This window comes from Phycodurus eques, chromosome 1 (assembly GCF_024500275.1).
Source record: "Phycodurus eques isolate BA_2022a chromosome 1, UOR_Pequ_1.1, whole genome shotgun sequence".
NCBI classification, from domain to species: Eukaryota; Metazoa; Chordata; class Actinopteri; order Syngnathiformes; family Syngnathidae; genus Phycodurus; species Phycodurus eques.
The window spans coordinates 35,279,632-35,303,913 of NC_084525.1; the positions used below are offsets into that span (position 1 = coordinate 35,279,632).

At 40.2% G+C, this 24,282-nt stretch overlaps 1 protein-coding gene across 9 annotated transcripts in view; it reads right to left on the reverse strand.

The window, feature by feature from the left end:
- The window catches only part of LOC133409610 (ankyrin repeat and SAM domain-containing protein 1A-like), an 85,783-nt gene that overhangs the window by 5,550 nt on the left and 55,951 nt on the right, over positions 1-24,282 (reverse strand). For 5 of the 9 annotated variants that reach the window (XM_061689896.1, XM_061689885.1, XM_061689925.1 and 2 more), the window contains 11 exons: positions 21,952-22,008; positions 20,880-20,949; positions 11,311-11,423; positions 4,639-4,737; positions 4,364-4,510; positions 4,163-4,270; positions 2,331-2,501; positions 2,114-2,251; positions 1,957-2,028; positions 1,772-1,858; positions 1,120-1,257 (listed from right to left, as the gene is read on the reverse strand). In XM_061689896.1, the coding sequence (XP_061545880.1) occupies positions 1,120-1,257; positions 1,772-1,858; positions 1,957-2,028; positions 2,114-2,251; positions 2,331-2,501; positions 4,163-4,270; positions 4,364-4,510; positions 4,639-4,737; positions 11,311-11,423; positions 20,880-20,949; positions 21,952-22,008 (1,200 nt within the window). The remainder of the gene's footprint in view (positions 1-1,119; positions 1,258-1,771; positions 1,859-1,956; positions 2,029-2,113; positions 2,252-2,330; positions 2,502-4,162; positions 4,271-4,363; positions 4,511-4,638; positions 4,738-11,310; positions 11,424-20,879; positions 20,950-21,951; positions 22,009-24,282) is intronic. The other 4 variants (XM_061689941.1, XM_061689917.1, XM_061689906.1 and 1 more) reach the window with 3 other exon arrangements.

Below are 24,282 nucleotides of genomic sequence, written 5' to 3' on the forward strand. Positions count from 1 at the left end.
TTTGTAGGTAGAATTCTTTCCCATTCTTGCTTGATGTACAGCTTCAGCTGTTCAACAGTCCGGGGTCTCCGTTGTCGTATTTTACGCTTCATAATGCGCCACACATTTTTCAATGGGAGACAGGTCTGGACTGCAGGCAGGCCAGTCCAGTACCCAGTGCGGGTTTTACTATGAAGCCACGCTGTTGTAACACGTGCAGAATGTGGTTTGGCATTCTCTTGCTGAAATAAGCAGGGGTGTCCATGAAAAAGACGTTGCTTGTATGTACCTTTTAGCATTAATGGTTCCTTCACAGATGTGTAAGTTACCCATGCCATTGGTAGAAACACAGCCCCATACCATCACAGATGCTGGCTTTTGAACTTTGCGTCCATAACAGTCCGGATGGTTCTTTTCCTCTTTGGCCCGGAGGACACGACGTCCACAATTTCCAAAAACAATTTGAAATGTGGACTTGTTGGACCACAGAACACTTTTCCACTTCGCATCAGTCCATCTTAGATGAGCTCAGGCCCAGAGAAGCTGGCGGCGTTTCTGGGTGTTGTTGATAAATGGCTTTTTCTTTGCATAGTGGAGTTTCAAGTTGCACTTACGGATGTAGTGCTGAACTCTAGTTACTGACATTGGTTTTTTGAAGTCTTCCTGAGCCCATGTGGTGATATCCTTTACACATTGATGTTGGTTTTTGATGCAGTGCCGCCTGAGGTATCAAAGGTCACGGGCATTCAATGTTGGTTAATAAAACATAATTTGTTGTACTATGTGTGCAACCTCTTTAAGAGGTGAGAGAGGAAGAGAGCGCCAGAGTCCGAGAAGAGTGACTATTTTTTTAATATTTTTTTTTTCTTCTAATACCTGCACGGAAACATTATAGAAGATGGATCCATGGAGAAAAACACAACCACAGTCTACAATCCTTTTGGCATTATTGTGATAATACTGATGAATGTGATCATTTTGGTCACAATAATTGCAATCTAAGTATTCATATCGTTTGAGTTGTTTTCAACACATCAATAGTTTCAAAGCCTTGTTCAGGCTATAAACACCCATGACATAAAATACATGGATTATTGTGTCGGGGGGATTTACATGCACAAGGAGAATGAGTGTCATTACCACGTCCACAGTGCTGAACACGTGACAGTAATGGTGGTTCGTCTGCAAGTCCTTGGTAATGTAGGCAAATGTGCACAAGTCTTCTGGGTCCTGGGCAGCACATGAAATGTTACGGATCTCATGCTCGGCGATGATATTCTGCAAAATGTCGAGAAAGAGGTCAGACGATCATGAAATATCAAACTCTGAAACGACTTCTGAGTTTCATATTCTAGTTCCATTATGTAATAATGAAGTTGTCACACAGCAGCTACAAGTGGAACAAAAAGGCTCAGAGAACACTGACAAACTTGCACAGCACATTTATAATTCAAGAAAAAAAAAAGCCATCTTTTGGGGCAGGCAGAAAGGCAGAAAATACAGTCAAAGCGGCAAAAAAGGGTCATCACTCGTTTTAATCAAGTTGCGTGTGTTTAGGCTAGAAAGTTTCATTACAGCTTGAACATATTACAAAGGCTCCAGCCAATGGTCGGTTAACGAGTAGTTTTGGCACTAGCATGGGAAGTAACCCTACACCAGTAGGTGTCAGTAGTAGACCACCAGGGACCCCTGAATAAGCGCAGCGTTCACCATCGCTATTTTATTTGGTGTTTCACCACATTGACTCAAGCTTTAAAGTGACTTTTCAGCATAACTAATTAGCACAACTGACCTTGTTGGCTGCATCAATGAACTTCACACCCTTGTATGTGATGGAGAGGACAATCATCGGGACTTTTCTCATTTGTTCTGTTGACCTCTGGAAGAAATAACAAAAAAAGCATACAGTAATAAGGACATTAAGGCGAGAGCATGTTGCTTTTTGCACCTAGATTACAATACAAAATTGGTACTGACCCGCATTTTGGCACAGGCATCCTGGGTGGACTCAGTGCCCCGTAGCTCCTTGATAAGCATAGAACCCAGGTACTGTAAAGAAATACGCCAACTGTGGTTTGATGCATTCACCAAAAACACAACGCAAGCAGCTTTGTTAGCAGAGACAATAGCTCACACTGGCTTCATAAGCGCAGGATTCAAAGATGAGCTTCTCAGGCTGGTGATGCCAGTTCTGGACCGGAGCATATGGAGCTGCCAGACTAGGTGGCCGAAGAATCAGACGGGATTCCCGGTGGCGCTCCTCATGCTGCTCCTGGAGAAATACAACAAGACTTTAGCAGGTGCTTCTTACTAGAGAGCCTAGTGGGGAAGAAAGATGCGGATAAACGCACATGGGATCTGCGGCGTTCATTGCGATGTCTTTCGGTGATGTCATAGTCATTATCTGGCACTTTCTTCCTCACTGCTTCCCCACCTGGAAGCAGCGGATCCATGGATTGACTTGTGGAGGATTCCATCTGACCAAGTGACAATGAGGAATGTGATGCTGGGAGGTCTTGGCACTGCAGACAATCAGATATAGTTTGTTGATGATCTACCTAACAACAAACCCCAATTCCAATGAAGTTGTGACGATGTCTCAAATATAAATAAAAACAGAACACAATAATTTATACACTACAAAGAAAAGGTATTTGTTCAAACCTATGAAAGTGCAAATATTTTCTCATTTTGAATTTGATGCCTGCAACACATTCCAAAAAAGCTGGAACAGGATCAACAAAAGCCTGGGAAAAGTTGAGCAATGCTAAAAAAAACCACCTGTTTGGAACATTCCACAGGTGAACAGGTTAATTGGAAACCGGTAAGTGTCATGCTTGGGTATAAAACATTCACACCTAGGGGCAATTTAGAGACTTCAATTAACCTACCATGCATGTTTTTGGGATGTGGGAGGAAACCGGAGTACCTGGAGAAAACCCACACAGGCACAAGGAGAACGTGAAAACTCCACACAGGCTGGGCTGGGATTTGAAATACGGTCCTCAGAACTGTGAGGCAGTACAATTGCAAGGAATTCAGGAATTTCACCATCTACAGTCAATATCAACAAATTCAGAGAATCTGGAGAAATTTTTGCGCATAAGCGGCAAGGCCACTTAGGAACACTAAGAGATCAAAAGTTAACACAGTTCGTCGCTACATTTACAAATGCAAGTTAAAATTGTACCATGCAAAGCGAAAGCCATTTATCAACAACACCCAGAAATGCCGCCAGCTTCTGTGGGCCCGTGCTCATCTTAGATAGACTGACACAAAGTGGAAAGGTGTGCTGTGGTCTGACAAGTGGACATTTCAAATAGTTTTTGGAAATCATGGACATCGTGTCCTCCGGGCCAAACAGGAAAAGGACAATCTGGGTTGTTATAAGCGCAAAGTTCTAAAGCCAGCATCTGTGATGGTATGTGGGTGTGTTAGTGCCCATGGCATGGGTAACTTTCACACCCATTAATGCTGAAAGTTACATACAGATTTTGGAGCAACATATGCAGCCATCCAAGCAATGTCTTTTTCAGGGACATTCCTGCTTTTTTCAGTAAGACAATGCCAAGCCACATTCTGCATGTGTTACAACAGCGCGGCTTTTCAGTAAAAGAGTGCGAGTACTAGATTGGCCTGCCTGCAGTCCGGACCTTTCTCTCCAATGAAAGCATGTGGCACATTATGAAGCGGAAAATATGACAACGGCGACCCGGGACTGTTGAGCAACTGAACTTGTACATCAAGCAAGAATGGGAAAGAATTCCACCTACAAAGTTTCAACAATCAGTGACCTCAGTTCCCAAAGGCTTTTTGAGTGCTGTTAAAAGAAAAGGTGATGTAACACGGTAGTACACATGCCCCTATCCCAGCTTTTTGGGAACATGTTGCAGGCATCACATTCAGAATGAGAGACTATTTGCAAACCCCCCCCCCCCCCCCAAAAAAAAAAACCATGAAGTTCATCAGTTTGAACATTGAATATCTTGACTTTGTAGTGCATATAATATAGGTTGAATATAACTTGCAATTCATTGTATTCTCTTATTTACATTTTGCACAACGTCCCAACTTCATAGGAATTGGGGTTTGTAATAGCATTTCAACGACCTCAATCAAACCAGCCAAGCATGGCTGAACTAAAATAATCCAATTCCTCTATTAAATAGAAGGTTGCAATCACCCTGATCTGAGACAACCGAGGTGGCTTGATCGGAGGCTCTTCATAAGGCCTCTCTGATAATGATGCAATAATGCGCTTCCTGTGACCAAGCAGAGTGATCTTAAGGACCTGGATTAAAGAGAGCAGAAAAGACCATGCAGAATCAGAAAACGCAATTTTCACTTACACTACTCACAGTCCAGGTACGTCATTGTTACTCACATTGACAATCTCCAGTTCCCAAAGGTTCTTGACACAGTCCAGAGAGCGGTAACCGCTGGCCAGGAAGTTCTGGAGGTACTCATTCAGGCCCAAATTCTCCAGCCAGGAAGAGAGGGAGCTGCTGCCATCGCAGCCCAGTGCTTTCACCTGCAAGAAGCAAATCATTCCATCATAGCCACAAAAATTACTAGAGGAGGGTTAGCGCTGATGTCGGTGCAGGAAACTGAATGTGGTTCATCGATGCAAAGTTCAGAATTGGTGTCTGTGCTTTGTACCTTGGGTAGGGAACGTGCGGCATGCAAGATCTTCTTTCTGTGGCCTGGATCTATGATCCCAATCTCTCGCAAGTCCTGCTCCTCCATTACATTGCTCCCCTGTAATGCCACACAAAGAAAAGCAGAATGTTAAAAGGAGGATTGTACTATGTTTTATGTCTTAGCATAGACACCACAAAATGCACAAAATGCTAGAGGGATCAACGTGATGAATCGAACAATGCTGACTGCAAAAGCAAAGTAAAATGAAATATTTGCATATATTGTATCATCAGATGATGCCTGAGGTGCATTTGCCAAAATTTAATCATGCAAATGGCTCTTCTCTGTCAGGGAAAGCATGAGGGTGTTGCTGTCGGCGGATAGATTTTTTGTCTTTTATAACCAAAACAACACTTTGAATTGTTTTCCATTAAGTTTTGTGTATTTCCCATCTATGAATGATACTTAGTTGATGCTACAAACATGCACATAAGTATACAAAAACAATGTGCAATACAGATGTTTGTGTTGAGTTTTAGTAAGTTATACGGAAAATGGTTTATGGCATCCAGTCAGAGACGTAAATATAGCACTGCAATTTAAAACATTGCTTATTTTAGGCCAAGCACAACAAGAGCTGGCACTGCAGGGTTAGTATTGATCACAACTAAATGCTACTCTTGCAGAAACAAATTTCAATTCCTTCCTGAGCAAGAACTTCAAACTCCTCTCTGGGACCTGACCCACCGGCTGTAAGATGGGGAGCTGCGTCAATAGAACCTTAAATGACACATTTGTGTGCGGGGAGAGGCTGACAGTGGGAAAAGTGAGTCATCTCTGGTTGCACACACTATAACCTTTGAGACCGTGCACCACATTGATGGATAGCACAAAAAGGAGCGATCAATCAATGAGAAAGAGAATGCTAGTGTATCAATTGGTGTTGATGACTGTGTGGGGTCGATCAAAACAGATATTTAAGAGTCTTGAGAAACATCAAACATACACCAAGCCAGATGGAATAAACTAAGGACTCATCACAATTCTGAGAAGTGAGTAGTTCAGAGCTTGTAGACTACAGTACAATACGCAACAGTTCTGGTTAGCCCGCGTAAGGAGCTACAGATGCCACAATCAAATTATATTGGGATTTAATGTGAGGTAAAGTTGCTCATGCTTTTAAGAAACCGCTTCAAAGTTAGCCACATTCATGTTGTTCAGGGAAGATGGGTGATCATCTTGTGATTGTGCCCTTTAAACTTTAAAGATAAACTTTCCCAAGACATCTTTTGTGCTTTCAGAAGACACAGCTAAACTGACAATGTGAAGCCCATTTTCTCACCAGGGCAAAGGGCTGATTGCATCTGTATTGGCTGGGGGTTGAAATACTTTGGGGAGATCGATAGATAATAGCACTTTCACTGAGCACGGATTGCATTACTGTCCCACTGGAGATTCACTGATACATGGGGTTGAATTTAGTTCAGGTTGACTCCACACTTTTAACCCGTGTCATTTTACTCTTGTGTTTTCTGTTTATTTATTTATTTATTTTAAAATTTATATATATATATATATATATATATATGTTTTAGTTTATATATGATTTAATGGCCACTAAAAGGTATAAATAATTAATTAAAAACAAGTACACTTATGTAAAGGACTCAATAGGGAATTTCAAGTAAAAAGCTATTTTGCATGTTGGAATGGTGACATGATATTGAAATAACTTATGGGTCCAACAATTTCCAATTTGTCAGTCAAACTCCTTTATAATTAAAAAACAATCAATCTATCTATCTATCTAACTACAGTGCCGTGATAAAGTATTGGCCTCCTTCTCAAATTATTTTATTTTTGCATAGTTTCCCCATTTTAATGTTTAAGATAATCAAACAAATGTAAATATCAGACAAATATAACCCAAGTGAACTTCAAATTATGTTTTTAAAGGGTGATTTCATTTATTTCGGAAAAGAATTACCTGGCCCTGTGTGAAAAAGCAATGGAACCCTTAACCTAACAACTGGTTAGGCCATCCTCAGCAGCAACAGCTGAAATGAAAAGTTTTCTGTAACTGGCAATGTGTCTTTCACATTTCTGTGGGAATATTTTGGCCCACTCTTCCTTGCAGAATTGCTTTAATTCAGCAAAAATGGAGCGTTTTCGAGAATGAACGGCCTTTTTAAGGTCATGCCACTGCATTTCAATCGGATTCAAGCCTGGACTTTGACGATGCCACTCCAAAACCTTCATTTATTTTTTCAGGCCATTCAGAAGTTGACTTGCTGGTGTGTTTTGGATCATTATCCTGCTGAAAAACCCAAGTGCACTTCAGCCTCAGGTCACAAACTAATGGCTGAACATTCTTCAGGATTTTCTGTTAAAGAGCAGAATTCATGGTTCCATCAATCACAGTTGTCCAGGTCCTGAAGGAGAAAGCAGCCCAAGATATCATACTACCATTACCATGTTTGACTGTTGGTATGAAGTTCTTTTTCTGAAATGTGCTACATTTACACCAGTCCATAGTCCATATAATACTCTCCCAAAAGTCTTGGAAATCATTCCGATTCTTTTTTGCAAAAGTAAGACGAGCCTTTATGTTCTTTTGGGTCAGCAGTGGTTTTCACCTTGGAACGTTGCCATGGGAGCCATTTTTGCCCAGTCTCTTCCTTATTGTTGCGTCATGAACACTGACCTTAACTGAGGCAAGGGAGGCTTGCAGTTCTTTAGAAGTTGTCCTGAGATCCTTTGTGGTCTTCTGGATGAGTCATTGCTGTTCTCTTGGGGTAATCTTTGTAGGCCGGCCACTCCTGGGAAGGTTTACCGCCATTCCATGTTTTCTCCACGTGAGGTTAATGGCTCTCCCTATGGTTCGCTGGAATCCTAAAGCTTTAGAAATGGCTTTTGTCACCCTTTCCACACTAATAGACAATTTATTTCTCAACTGTTATGGAATTTCTTTGGATCATGTCCTTTTGTTGCACCTTTTTTAGATCTTTTGCCAGACTTGATTTTGTGGGGACAAATTCTGTTTACCGTATTTTCATGATCATGAGGTGCACTTAAAAGGCTCAACTTTTCTCCAAAATGGACGCGGCGCCTTATGTGTGCACTGAGTTCCAAAATCTGTAAATGTTGTTGTGTGACTTTGATGAGCGCTCCGCTTGACTGACTGGGAGCACTTCCTGCCGACACGCTGCTTTTGTAGAGGAAAGGCGGACGTGACTGAGTACAGCATCCGGACGTAAAGGGAGAAGGGTGCGCGTGAAGGAGGACGCTAAAGGCACGCCCCCAGTAGGTATCTAGCGCCGGTATGTGCATTGTACAAAACAACATTGATTTGGCAATGGACCCTCGAAAATGACATGGTTACGAAGCACAGTTTAAACTGCAAGCTGTCAGTTACGCGGAGGAACATGGGAATCGAGCAGCCGCGAGAGAATTCAAGATCAACGAATCCATGGTTCGCAAATGGAGGAAGGAGGAAAACGAGCTTCGCCAAGTCAAGAAGATGAAGCTGAGTTTCCGCAGAAACAAGGCGAGGTGGCCCAAGTTGGAAGACCAACTCGAGCAATGGATTAATGAGCAAAGAACAGCTGGGAGAAGCATCTCTACAGTCACCATTTGACTGAGGGCAATAACGCTTGCAGAAGAAATGAAAATCTAACATTTTCCAGGAGGTCCGTCTTGGTGCTTTCGTTTTATGAAACGGCACCATCTATCCATCCGGGCAAAGACTACCGTGGTGCAGCAACCTCCGGCGGATTACAAGGAAAAGCTAGCCATCTTCCGCTCCTACTGCAGTAAAACGATTGCCGACAAAAAATAACATGAGTACATTGTTAAATACTTCAATAAAGTACAACTGAACTCAGTTTTGCTCCCGCTGCCTTTTTAAAAACATTGTTTTAGCGTGCATGCAGGCTACCGTATGTTTTAAGATAGCGTATGTTTTACCATGCCTGGGCCCAATAATATGGTGCGCCTTATGTATGTGTTAAATACAGAAATAAACCACGTAACTGAGACTGCGCCTTTTAATATGGTACGCCCTATGGTCGTGAAAATACGGTTAGTAAGTTATTTCTTGATTGAACAGGTCTGGAGGTAATCCGTGAAAATTAACCAAAAATTGTGATTAGCCACAATTCATTCAGGATTTAACAAGGGGGGTAATTACTTTTTCACACAGGGCCAGGTAACTTTGAATAGGTTTTTTTTGTTCCTTAATAAATGAAATCACCATTTAAAAATATAATTTTAAGTTCACTTGGGTTGTATTTGTCTGATATTTACATTTGTTTGATGATCTAAAACATTAAAGTAAACTATGCAAAAATATAACAATTTGAGAAGGGAGCCAATACTTTTTCATGTCTGTCTGTCTGTCTATCTATCTATATGGCAGGGTACAGAGGATTCAAGTGAATAAATACAACCCAAAGCCCTTACTTTCTAATTTACGAAGCCATTAAAGATTTTTCAATTTGCCGTCAAGTTTATGTAGGAATGACTCTCTGCAAGCTACTTAACATTTATTTAATGGAAGAAATAAAAATCAGGAAAGGACAAATGAGATTAGATACTGTACATCTGAGATATTATTGAAACAGCCATAACATTCCTAAAATTCATGGCGTTAAAAACAAGCAATAAGGTATTTCCCCCCCCAAAAAAAATTGGTAACCAAAGAATAGAATCTGCATGTGTGTAGATGCGGTAGTACAGTGGGACCTTTTGCCAAAGGCACATTAATGGGAAGATTTATGGGCACATTTAGTCGTACATGGCAAAAATATATTGCCATTGCTTTTTTACAATGCCTTTCAATGTGTCCCTGGTTTAGAATTTATTTATTTTTTAAAAAACAACCGCTATTATGGGGTAAGAGGTTGTGGTTTGACCTAACTGGATGAAAATGGAAACACTAATTAGAGACCTTGCTGTACACTTACCAGAGAAAACAGCCTGTTCCTAAACCATTGCAGAACATTTTAGGGATTTTTAGGATCATTCAAGTGAGTCCTTGTGATCTGACCAATCAGCATCCTTTGAAGAGATTGAGGGAGCAGCTATGGGTGTGGTTTCGATGTACCAAAAAAAAAAAAAAAAAAAAAAGAGACATCAGTAGACTGCCCCTGAAGAGATCATTTTAGAGGCGGCCATAGTATCAGTACTAGGCAACATTTCTCCACTTGGAGCAAAGCACTTTTGAGAAGAGAAATGTCCTCTTTGCAGCAAACAATCAGGTATTTCAGGTTCTTCAGACTATGTTTACTTGTATAGTGTATATTAGCTACAGTACATAATGGTAATTGTTGTTGTTCAATGCTCTGCCGTAATGGGCAGGTCCTCCTTCTGCCATCCTCCATCGCTCTCTCTCTTCTGTCATCCTTTTCACTTCGTCGTATAGTCTTCCTCCCCTGAGAGTTCCCAGCAGTAGCTCTTCTTCCTCTTCCCTGTTTCCCTTCCAGCTTTCCTTTAATGATTGTACAACATTATCCATCTCCCCTTATTATGGGCCCTAGCCACTTTTTCTTAAAATTCTTCTACCAAGCTTTCAATGTTTTCAAATTCCTGTAGTGCGCTTTCATTTGTCCCCCTCATCTTGCATGGTAATTGTTATCTGAGCAAAAATAACATCTGATAAGAAGGCCAACAAAACAAAAAATGTGTTCATTCAAATCATTAAACCACAATTAGACAATTTAAGCAAGTATAGCTCTTGATTATTTCAGCTTCCTCTCGAAAGCCTAAACAATCCACCAGTTCTAAAATTCATAATTAGTGCTGAAGAGCATGAAAATACTAAACCTTAAGAGTGACTTCGACATATCACTTCAGTTCCATAAGGCTGTTGGTGACATCAAAGGGAGGACAACTCAACTCAGTTAAACAGGAAAAAGGATTAATACGTAATGAATGCAAATCTAAAAGTACACATCAGACTTAAAGTCGACAAGAAGAACACGTAGCCATCATCCTTTCCCAAGCCTAACAACTACTGTTATATAACTACTGTTATAGTATACTATTACATATCTAAATATACAGTATGCAAACAAACTAAAAATGCATATGCAACAATAGCTGCAATATGTACTAAATTAAATGTAATTATTTGGTCATTTGGCTTTTTGATCTGTGATTATATCAGACATAGTGTGTCAGTTATTATTTGGTATAAGCTCACTCACAAGACTTATTTTAAGACTGAAAGAAGAAACATGTTAACGCAGCAGAATCAAAGACAATTTGTGCTGAGGTACTGTAAGACAAAACTATTCTGGTGATATCGTGTTTTAATCGAAATGATCCAGGCAGATCCACAGGTAACACAAAGATGCCAGCGCTTGATGTTTTTGATGCTCTGTCTGCCAGTTGACCTGTTACGCATTCTCTCGCTGTCACTGTGCTTTGGGAACTAACAGAATCCTACTCTTGGAGTCACATATTTCATCAAGTCTGTGATGACAGACAACATGATAATGCGGTATGATGATGGATTATGATGCAGAAGGCAGCATTGTAATAGGGTTTCAGTTTGAACTTTAAGCAACTTAATAGGAATGTCGCTGGGTTGACATGGTACAAGCCAAATAAAAAATAAAATGAGAAGAGAGCAACCAAGTTGAAGACATCCTTAAGTCACGGGAATATAAAAGAGGAACAGGCACTCACCATGTAGTGAAGGTCATCAAAACCGTTGAGGAGCAGCTTGCTTTCGTACTGCGGCAACCCCACCAGCTCCAGCCAGTCTCCCACAGGCTGCTGCAGCAATCGAACAGAGGCACCTGTCGACAGTGGAACACGCTTCAGGAGCGAGAAACCATTCAGCCGGTAACAGCGGCACGCTGAGGATGAGATGTGACATAACCACATTATCCTTGCCCAGCAGTGCCGAGCACACTGGCAACAGGATGGTGTAAGAGACAGTGTCATCTGCGGGTCAGCGGGAGCCGAACCACAGTCTCCAAAGACGGACGGAAGTGTTCCCCTTCTTAGGAGCAAAGATGATTGGGAAATTGATGAGAGCTGATTGACAACCATTTAATTTAGTCTTTGCTATGATACAGAATCAGGAACATTTTTAAAAAGTTCTTCCACTATGTTTTTGGTTCAGCAGTAGGAAAGGTTCAGGAGCAAGAGACAGCATGTGAGCAACAACGCTCATTCATGATTGACAAAGATCCACCCTGCTTAGCCGAAAACCAGTCGCTCACGGATATCATATAGTAAATAGTGAGGTTGGACAGATTAGGACATATTAGCCTTACATTATTAGAATACGCCAGTCATTCTCCCGTGAATAGTTTTAAATTTTGGTTACCTTAAGTATTAAACATATAAAGTCAAATTTAAGGCTTAAATTTGTCATTCATTCTTGTACAAAACCAAGCCCGCTCATGATAATACTTATAAGTCATCAAATAAATCCATCAATGCAAAAGCTCAGAAATAAACAAGACAAATCCAGTCAAAGGTCCAGCCAGCCACTTGCAAATCAGTAAAAGCAGGAAAGAAGAATCCACTCTCATACAAGAGAATGTCTTCCAGCTAATTTCTACAAGATTCCTGTCGTCTCTTCCCAGAGTTACTGGTACTGATGTTGAAGTAGTGTCTGTATTTTTTCATGGCGGCTGCCTGCAATGTCTCCTTCCCCTCATTACCTACTCTCTCTCTCTCGCTCTCACTTTCACTCAGTCTTCCCACCTCCCCGTCCCTCCCCTTTCTTAAAGCCTGCAGGGGATGACTTTTTGTCAATAGGAGCAACAGCCTCATTTACAAACCCTGGCAACCCTCATCATTATTAGGGTTGAACTCTTCTTGATCTGGGCTATTTCCCCGCCTACCACAACCCTTTTCAATCCCGACAGAAATCAGTTACCAGGTCATGGGGCCCAATCAAACACCACAGTTCCCCAGACAAAACCGAAAGGACGCAAACCTGGCCAAAATCAAGCAGAGAGTCTCTTCTGGTCTGATTGTGGTGGATATGTGAGTACTCGGATAAACACCCTGAGCACACAGTAGAGTGAAGAGAGCAACTTAAAGGTGTAAGAGAGAGACGGCTAGTGATGTGGCGCCGACTGATTGACTGCAGTGCTCTCACCTCATCATCGAGCCTACAAAGAAAGATGAGCTCACCCCCTGACATATGTAACACTTAATATTTAAACAGCTCACTGCTTGTACATGGCATAACAAACACGAGGGGTAGAATGACATACCAGGCTGGAGAATAGTGAATTTCATTGTTTTGTTCAGTAAAATAAAATTGGGCTCTGGCAGACCTGACAAATCTGTAAACCAGGGGATAATTTCAATAAAGAAGTAAAGGCTGAAGGGCGGATGTATTGCCAGTTCCAAGGCACCATCATTTCCCAGAATAACTCACACAAACATGATTTACTGCCATGTAATACAGAGAAAATGAAGTTCATGAGCTATTTTCTATTAATTATCCACAGACTAATACAGGTTTACACTTTATCACCTATAACATCTATTTGACTGGCTTCTTAAGAGTAACAATAAATTTGTAAACCGTGCAAAGAGATAATGTGTATGGTGTATTTGTAATCATCTTAGTCGACTTGAGCTCCTTTAGTTTGTCTTGTAATGCCTTTTTGTTACTCAAGAGGCAACAGTGAGGTACTGGACATCCATCCATCCATTTTCTTCACTGCTTATCTTCACTAGGGTTGCAGGCTGCTGGAGCCTATCCCAGCTATCATCAGACGGGAGGCGGGGTACAACCTGAACTGGACACCAGCCAATCGTAGGGCACATAGAAACAAACAACCATTCGCACCCACAATTTAAAGTCTTCAATCAACCTACCACGCATGTTTTTGGGATGTGGGAGGAAACCGGAGTGCCCGGAGAAAACCCACTCAGGCACAGGGAGAACATGCAAACTCCACACAGGCAGGGCCGGGATTTGAACCCCAGTCCCCAGAACTGTGAGGCAGATGTGCTAATCAGTCGCCCACCGTTCCACAGGTACTGGACATGTACTATAAATCAGCTACAGCTGAAACAAGGACAAACATTTCCGTATTGTTTGGGCACCCTCCACTCTCAGCTCGTGCTAAGCAAGTTAGCGGTTGCTTTCCTCTTCCTAAAGTAATGCCAACTATACTGCTAACAAAACTATATGTGAGCTGCATACCACGGTACCTTGAATTACAAGTTCCCTAACTTAACGTTTTTCAAGATACAAGCCATCACTTGGTTGATTTTTTTTTTGCTTTGTATTGCTAGCAAAAATCTGACTTACAAGTCAGTTTCAGTCGGTCTACAACTAGATGCAGAAGCCAACTTCACAACATCCGACCACAGTCAGTTGTCACGGTGAAAGTACAGGCCTCTGTTGTGTTTCGCTGTCGGATTTTTTTGTTGTTTTTTTTGTGTAGGAATTTTTCCAAATTTATTTTTTCCAACATGGGTCCGAAAAACGTGAGGGCTGAGAAGTCGTGGATGATGTCCATTCAATCAAAGTTTTAAATTATATTAATTAATTATTTTAATTATAAAATTAAACATGAGTGAGGTGTGTGTAGAGTTTTGTTAACCATTTATTTATTAGTATACAAAGCACCCATCTACAACATATTTGTTTTAGAAATAAGATGTCACTACACAGCCACCAAAGATGACAATAGACGGCATTTAGGCTTCGTTGACGTTGAATGCAAAAACAGTGTCGAACCATCAAAACGATTTTATTTTCTTAATGTGACCAAATGCATTCGACAAAATTACAGCCTAATTACTACAGACTGTAGTAATACTGTAGGTGGTTGGTTTGGTAACCATAAACCACTGTAAATCAGACATTTCAGTATTAAATACCGCCCAAAATAGGATAGACACTCAGCAAAATATGTATATTAAAAGTAAAATAATCAAGCAATGAGAAAAACAGAAGATTAACCATTTCATTTTAAATCCTACTCCGTTTACAATCCAGTTGGCACAGGCCCATTTTAAAACGTCAATGTTGAGTCGCTATAAGACTTCTGTAGAGGATACATGAAAGGTCCATCAATTTAAGATAGGCTGTGGAACCTCCTCGATACTTGATCATTTCACATTGATGTTTGTTTAAGACAATTGAGACGCTGCTTAATATGTCGCATGAGAGCAACTTCAGGGTCGTTTTCAATGTATCGAGGAGCAAGGCGCTATGAACGTTGCAAATAAGAGACTTGAGAGCCACGCCTAGTTGGACCATTGGTAAAATCACAAGATTTCCAAACAGGTACAGGACCTAATCAAATGTTCTTTTTTATCAGCAACAGTGGGAAAATGCTAACAAAATACAAGGTCTCATTCAGCTTATCGTGGTAAACAAGTCAAGGCATGACGTCAGTCCTACCAGGTATTGTCCCAAATAGTGTTGCACCAAGTATCGATACCAGTACTGAACCGAGGTATTTTGATGTCAAAAATAGCACTGTACCATTTTTTTTTTTTATTATTATTTTTTTTAAAGTACCGGAGTTTAAAACCAAAAAACAAAAACGCAACAGCGGTCCAATTGTGTCATAGAGGCCAGTACACAAAAACCTGACAGTCAGCCATTGACTGCCTTTCTGCCGACAAGAGAAATGCCCTTAAGTGTGGACAGGGGGTTTTATGTGTCTCAGTGTGTGCCTGCGCGACCATGTGCGAGCCGGCGGGAGGAGCAAATGCCAAGCCGCCGAGCTGCTGCAGAGTGCAGCCTCCACTTCCTCGTGAAGAAACAAAATGCAAGACGCATCATTTGGAACTTTCCGCGACTACTCGCTCTTAGCGATGCTCATAGATATACAGTGTTAGCACGCGTTGGCAGACAAATCCGGAAATTGGGGAGTTGGAGAAAAACACAAATCCGCCCGAATGCAAACAGGGTAACCCACTTAACAATCCAAGTGGAGCAAAAAGCTCTCTACGCAATGAATGACAGCAACAGCAGCCACTGAGTGGGTGCAAATGTATTGTTTATAATGGAACAAATCAAATGCAGTCAAATACAAGAATACTACATCCTAAAAGCTGATATCAGTTATAAGTATATACAAATATAAATAAATTAATATAAATTACAAAATAGACCACCCTCATTTCTTTTGTTTCTTGTTCATTTTTAATGCCCGGTACAACTAAAGGTACATTTGTTTGGACAAATATAATGACAAGAAAAACAGCTCATGAGATTTTAAGAGCTGATATCTAGCCATTTTCCATGGTTTTGTTGATATTAACCAAAATCATATTTAATAATGCAATTATGTATTCTTCAGGTAATATACATTTAGTGGTACAAGGCATTAAAAGTAATAAGAAATTTAAGAAACATGGGTGGGCTATCAATTTTTTTCATGAATGTATATATCATACATAATGTATATAGTGATGCCGGCAACAAGTGAGTGATGCCGGCAACAAAAAATCTGCCATTTTGAGTAACAAGCAAAGTAACGCGTTACTTTTCCTGGGAAAGTCATTAGAATACAGTTACTTCTTCAATCCAACAATAGTTACTTTTGCAGCATCAATGTCTCTCACCAAACAGTAATTTGTAGCTGGTGATTCAAACAAAGAGCAGTCCAAGGGGGCAGAAGCATTTAACCAAGACAGCCCTTTTTTTTATTTTTATTTTTATTTTTTTATTTTTTATTTTATTTTTTTCTTTCCAACGAATGGAAGAAAGCGATTGGGAAGTGATTGTTGATTCTACAATGCACAGTGACGGTGCAGTACCATAAAATTGCAAAGAAATTCACGATTTCACCGTCGCCACACTATTTTTGTTATTTTCCTTAGTAAAAAGTGTATTTGATTGTTGTTACTTTTTATTTACACATTACGAATAGTTTTACTGGTGTGTTAAACGTGCAATGCATTGTGGGTTAATTATTCATACGAGTGTGTGTTCATCAATCGGTCATGGAGGGTAAGGACTGACAATTCTTAGCTTAAATAATATTTACAATCAACTTTGTCTGTGAGCTGGTTGAACGAACGGCTGATGTCACGTAGTAAGAAAAATAAGTTGTCTTGCTCTTCGCATCAAAATTACTGTGGTGGGAGCAATGGTGTGTATGTGTGTGCGTGTGTCACTCACTTTCACACTTACGTACACGTACAGAGTTGCTTTCATGGACTACAATCGGCAGTGTACTGAGAATAGTGTGCTTGTTTACGTTTAGGCACTTACTGTACTGTGTTGGCATGTCACGTCTGCATTAAGTTGCTGATTTAATGTGGCTTCCACTACACTAATATTTAAGTTTTTGTTTCATGTTGATGACATCCTTCTGTAACTTGTGTGACGTACATTACCAAGTAATTGGTACGGTTAAGATAATGCTTTTTTTTGTACTGTGGATAAGTGATATTCCTGCCACTTGGCAGCTCGTTTTCCTTCTTCCTCCACTTGCGAACCATGGATTCGTTGATCTTGAATTCTCTCGTGGCTGCTCGATTCCCATGTTCCTCCGCATAACTAGTACCTTGCAGTTTAAACTGTGCTTCGTAAGCGTCTCTCTTCGTAGGTGCCATTTTCGGGGGGTCCTTAGTCAAACCAATGCACATACCGGAACTATAAACCTAGTGGGGGAGTGTCTTTAGCGTCCTCTGTCACGCACACCATTCCCACCTTTACGGCCGCATGCTGTCCTCAGTCACGTCCGCCTTCCTCTATATAAGCAGCGTGTCGACAGGAAATGCTCCCAGTCGGTCAAGCAGAGGGCTCATTAAAGTCACAACAACTACAACTAAGGCGCACATAAGGCGCGCCGCATTATAAGGTGCCCTGTCCATTTTGGAGAAAATTTACGACTTTTAAGTGCGCCTTATGGTCATGAAAATACGGTATCAAATCAAGTAATCATGCAAAGTAACTAAGTTACTTTTAAGCTCACGTAATCAGTAAAATAACTAAGTTACTTTTTCAAGGTAACTGTGGCAACGCTGATAGATACACACTTATGCATACACAAACATATATATAATGGGCTAACTCCTTTATTATATTATTTTCATGATTATCCTAATATTTTGAATTCATACAAATACATACAAAAGTATTTGAAGTTGTTTTGTCAGTTTTCATTCCATTGCTTTTACTGATTTCAATTTTTGTCGTGGTATCGTTTCAGAACCAGTATCAAGGTAGTTTATGCAGATATCGTATCAGTCAGAATGTTGGTATCGTGGCACCACTAGTCCCAAACAACATCGTTTCATGGACTGTGTAGGAGTAGCTCACAGCTCAGCTCACTGTATTTCAGTATTCTCATGAGGAAGGCTAAAATCTGAATTTGTGATGGACTTTTTGAAAATAGATTATTTTATGACCTGAATTTGCTCAATCTCTCATGTCTGTCTGTTGTTGAATTTTTCGGCTCCCAAGACTTTTTTATTTGAAAAGAAACTTAAGCCCGCTACACACATAAAGACAATCGGGCTGTTTTTTTCCCCCCAACTCTGGCCCTTCCTGACCAAGCACCTCAAACACCACACAAACTTATGCCTTATAAGATTATTCTTTAAGATTTTCCTTAGGTCTGAGGTGTGTTAAGAGTAGAATTGTACCATTTTATAGTCAAAAACAGGTCGGGGCCAACAATCTTACATCATGAACACGTTCAATATTTACGACCAAAACTCTTCATGTGTCTGCGGCAAGCCGATGTCTCCCGAGTCATGATGCCGAGAATTCTGACGTGAAACGCAATGTTGCCAATCAAAGAAGCGCTCTATACTGACAAACATGGAAATGACTGTAAATGAAAAAAACAATTAATAAAAAAAACACATCTTACGCGATGTCATTTTTGTATAAAAGTAGGTTCCCCAGACGGCAGGAAGTATTTTCTAAAGCAAATGTTTTTATTTTTCTACATCACTTCGGCCTCCATTCCATTCAGCATCACTCGGCAAAAATTGGCGTAAACCCGGAAGTGTCTGACCGTCTTCATTTTTGTGAGATCACGTGTGATCCCACGAGATTTCGAGATTGGTGACGGAAGCGAATTTTTGTTTTATTTTTTTACTGTATGTGTTGAGATTATCAGAACACACCTCACACAATACAACCAAAACAGTTAAATGTTTGATTTTTTTTTGTCTTTAACTGTGGGGAAGCTACTGAAAGTGCGGAAAGCGTGGCAAAAAAGGCAACAGTGAAGATTCAGGTCAGTGAAAGAGTAGTGACTTTTTTTTAAATAAGTTGTGTAAAAATGTTTTATTTATTTAGATTCTATTTTATTATGTTATTACTAGGCTTTACACGAGCAGGATTTATGGGGCCAATCACAGAGTTTAAAAAAACGATAACCAATCACCGATCCAATCACATGATGGAGGAATGTGTCTATTTAAACTGACCTGTTCATTTACTGTATATACTTGTGTACTTAATGGCTCAAAAAATTATATTTACAATAAATAATGTATCTTTGTTCCTCTATTTATGCCAGTGAGGCATAGTGACAGACAGAACAAATTAATGGTCTTCTATTAGATGGCAGAAAGTAAATACAGTAATTAATGTATCCACTTTTTGTGACATTTTTGTTTGTTGGTGTGCCGCGAGATTTTTCAATTGTAAAATATGTTCCTTGGCTCCATAAAGGATGGAAATCACTGCTCTAGTCAGGTCTTGTATTCTAACCAGTCAGGTCAAACCAACATTACAACATGACAGAAATATTGGGTGCTAACTTATTGTAATTAAATTACTTTATTTTTAATTAAATTACTTCACCCACACCGAAACTTTAGAGCATGATTCGACAGAATGGCGGCATGTTTACGTGCAACCGTTTGTGCTAGCACTAGCTTGGTAGGCTACATAACGATTTTGTTGCCTGCTTGCGAGCTGTATCGTATTAAAAGTACGTGAACATACCTGAAGCAAGCCTTAAACGAATGTCCTCTCCTGGGCACCGGTGACCACCAACACATGTTTTTCCCCATTTTTTTCTTACAAACACACGGCGCGATCCATCATTGTTGTCTTCGCCATGGTAACGAGTATATCAGGTTGCGTTTGCGTTGACATGATGAAGCCCAGTGATCGGAAAAAACGGGATGCGGTGGTATCGGAATACAAGATTTTATTGCAGTAGTCTGACATAGTGCAATCGTGAAAGAGCACATTTGTCTTGTAGTCTGATTCAGGGGCATTACGTGTTGTCTGTCTCAGACGTGTTGTCTGTTCCACACCAGCGACGTTTTTTTTTTTTTTTTTTTTAATCATTTTATTGGCCGTCAGATATTTACAGGACTATCCCAAAAAACACGCGACAAGGCTAAAAATAAACTAGCTTTTGAATTAAAATATACTGTGCCCGATGGCGACGCGGAGTAAATGTATTTTTGCGGAGCCAATCAATGACGTCATTGATCGGATCGGCGAATTATGACATTAAAGCTGATAAGCCGATCAGCATGAAATGCTAATTATCGGCCGATACCGATAAGGCCGATAAAATCGGTGTAAATTCGAGTTATTACTGTATATTCTTATACAGTACAATACACTTGTAAGGCAAGGTACCACTGTACAGCTCTTTGTGCCAACAAAACTGTCATGGTCTGTGTTTTGGTTTGGGTTGTGGTTAGTTTTGTTTCATGTTTTCCTGTGTTCCATGTTCATGTCGTGTGCTCATTTAGTTATTGTGTCCACCTGTTCTCATCTACCTTCTACCTTGTGTCAACCAATCAGCTCCCTCTTGCCGCTCGTGTCTTGTCCAGGTGTTCCTCGTCAATCTGTTTGTATTTAGTTCCCTGGTTTCTTTCAGTTCTTGTCGGTTCAGTGTCATTGCCCCGTCTTAGTTACCAGTCATGTTTTGTTTCCAGTTTCAGGTTTATTCAAGTGTTTCTTTGTTACTTTGGTTATCTGTTGTGGGACTTTGTTTAGTTTGCTTTATCCATGTTCCTTCTTTGGCTTTTTTTTGGAAATTAAATATAATTTTTTGAGACTTCCTGCACTCCTGCCTTGCCTCCCTGCTTCCCCGCACTTGGGTCCTCCTTGTTTTTGCCTTGCCTTCCTCTCCTTCGAAAACCCTAACCGTGACAAAAACATATGTACCGATGCACTCAAATTTTTTCAACCACCAATGTAAATTACATTCATTTTCAAAACATACAAATCAATAGTTTTTAAGTTTGTAAACTTTGTAAGTCAACAGAATTTGTCGCAGGGGTTGAATAATTGAGTTCCCTTGGTAAAAGTATTGGTCGTACTGTACCTGGCGTAGTGTATTGCTGATCTCTGGAAAAGTCAATGCCAGCACCAATCAGCGTCATGATCTTCTCGATCTGAAGGCACAAGAGAGCAATTCGGACATGGAGGATCTATCACAATTTCTCCACCTCCAACACCCACCAGAAATGACAAGAAGATGCCCACATGCCACAAACAGAATTCCCCTTGAAAAGTAAATACAAGACTCTTTTTATTCTTGGCCAGTAACTTACAGTACTTTTATTGCATTGACTGTAGTTCCTTTCTGCTGAGAAGATAAATGACATGTATCGAGTACTTACATGATTAAAAAAAAGGCACTGAAGTTCTAAACACAGAAAGAAATACGACAGAAAAAAAGAAACCCTAGACCAGCATAAGCCCTTGCGGTATGTCCATGCATGTCTAGCACAATGCATGTCATCTCTCCCAGTCAAGCACGATCACTATCCAATGGTCCTTGGAGCTTCATTAAGTGACACTTGTTTACTACTTAATGAAAAGCCCACTATTCTGAGTCGAACCATTTCAACTTCTTTGCTCCTCTGTAAAAATAAAGCGTAATATATAAACTTTGCCTGTAGGTAAAACAAGATGCTGGACATCATTCTTGTTGGAAACCACTAAGTTAGCCAAATGTAATTGATTACAATAAATATTACAAAAATAAATAAATTAAAATATTCACTATCTAATATATCCGACACAAAACATGCCTTAAATACTCAACTGAATCTTAAATTTTATCCAGTGTTTTAGTGCAAACAGAATAACCTTCATTATGAGTCACACGTGATGTAGATGTACCATGTAATTTTTTTTTTTTTTTTTACAATAATATTGATTTAGTTGTAATAATCAATCAGTGCTCTACGTTGTAATTGGAAACCTGAGAGGAGCAAAGGCAAAAAGCTAATGTAAAATAGTATTGGAGAATTACTTCAATAATCACTGTGATTATGTCATTCCAAACATATTTGAAATCTAATTTAAAAAAAAAAAATCCTAACTCCCAGAAGAGGACAGGACTGAATCCCAAGAGGACCAGAAAATATTGAAAATGATAGACATCTTACTCTGTCCCAGAAATTAGATCCTGGTGGTTTTGTGCTGGGAGAAGGCATCAGTGTCTGCTGAGAGAGAATCCAGACTGTTTTTCCCCCCCATCATTTTCATGCATACCTACACTCAGGTGTGCCAAGGCTTAAAGACAATCCCTTCATCAGAGGGCGTAAATAAAACTATATATATAGTACAGTACATTGTGCATAAAAAGGTCTCTACTTCAATGGGGAGTGTGAAAACAAATGATAGGAGAGATTGGGAAATGTGTTGCATTATTACAGAGATGTGAAACGGGACAGGGGTGCATTGTGGGAGAGGCTGCCTATGAGCGAGGACATACAACTAGGTGGGGGCAAAAGTCACTGACAAGTAGAGGTCAACATCTGAAAATCCAGCTGTGTTGAGATATGGCGAGCATGGGATTAAAAAAACGGGAACTCATTCATCAAGCTTCTCACAGCAGGATTGCTGTTAGGATGACTGCACAGCATAACTTGGCTACTATTTAATTGTTCATTAATAGGTTCAGACGACACAGAGCTGAGGTTCAGGCAGACAAGTAATTGGGCATTTAAAGGCTGATGAAGCTTTTCAGAGTAAAAAAGGGTTGCGGCACAGATAAAGTGCCCTGGCCAAAAGGCCTCAAATTGGAAAGTTAGCACAAACACAGGGCAAGGATAGAAGCTGTGGGCTAACAAATGACAGTCAAGGGGAATGAGTGCATCACAGTGGCAAGCAGGTGTCAGAACCTCAATGGCACAGAGGGGCAAAGTACTGTCAGCAGTCCCATCAACTAGTCTAATGATAGTCCAATGTTATGCTCACTATTTTAGAAACAAGGTCCCTTCTGCAGAACACCACCTCCAAATAAAGCTGCATGCAGCAATCAGTCAGTTGTCGACTATTTAAATTTAATTTGATATGCCTTTTGGTTGAACACTAATCCCACACATAAAAAACTACGTGTGTTGTGTTTTTTTAATCTTTGGAACATCGCTAAGATACTGCCCATCCTATCCGCTAGTGACACAGAGATCATAGTCCACGCATTTGTTATGTCTTGTCTCGATTAGCTGTATTTTAATGTGCTGCTTTCTGGTCTTCCCATGTCTAGCCTGCAGTTAGTACAAAACGACTTTAGACGTTTCAATCACATTACTCTCATTCTGGCCAACTTGCATTTGCTCCCGGTCTACTTGAGATGCGATTTTAAGGTTTTGTTACTGACTCATAAAATGTTACAGGAATTAACACCCGCTTATCTCGCTGACTTATTTGTACCGTATGTTCTGTCCCGAAACCTACGCTCGCAAAATGCTGGTCTTTTGGTGACCCCGAGAGCCAGAAAGAAGTCCGCAGGCTTTCAAGCATTTTCTCTTTTTTTTTCTCCTCCCTCAAGCATTTTCTATTCGGGCTCCAGAACTCTGGAATGCCCTACCCGTGGATATTAGAGGTGCTACCGCAGTAGAAATGTTTAAATCCAGACTAAAGATTTATTTCTACTCTTTCGCATTAGTTAAAGTACATGTAGGCCTGTTTTTACGCCACTTGTCCTATCTCCTGCTCCCCCGTCTCCTGCTCGGAGAGAGGGCTTGGTCAGGTTGAACGAATTTTAGGCTTTTTGCAGTTTGGGTTCTATACTGACAAGATCTGAGGTGGACCACTTCCCCTGGAGTCATTGCCATGGAGGATTCTGCTCTGCCCAACCAGGGCCAGATCCTGAGGCAGACCACTGAAGGCATCCACTCTGCGGCACCTTTTCTCTTTAAATGGACTCTTATGCCATCCTAAGGAACATTGTACAGCATTTTGCCATCATAATGAACATTGTACAGCAGCAGCCTATGTGATAAATGTTTCCCACTTGACTTGCTTGTCTTTATCGTTGTTGTCTCAATTCACACACGTAAGATGCCCCTTTTTGAATAGACAAATTATTTAAATATTATTAATTGTTATTAATCTACAACCCCAATCACAATTAAGTTGGGACATTGTGTTAAACCTAAATAAAAACAGAATACAATGATTTGCAAATCATGTTCAACCCATATTTAATTGAATACACTACAAAGACAAATATTTAATGTTCAAACTGATAAACCTTTTATTTTATTTATTTTTTTTTTTTTTAATTGTTTTTAGCAAATAATCATTAACTTAGAATTTTATGGCTGCAACACGTTTCAAAAGAGCTGGGACAGGTGTCAAAAAAGACTGAGAAAGTTGAGGAATGCTCATCAAACACCTGTTTGGAACATTCCACAGGTAAACAGGCTAATTGGGAATAGGTGGGTGCCATGATTGGGTACAAAAGGAGCGTCCCTGAATTGCGCAGTCAT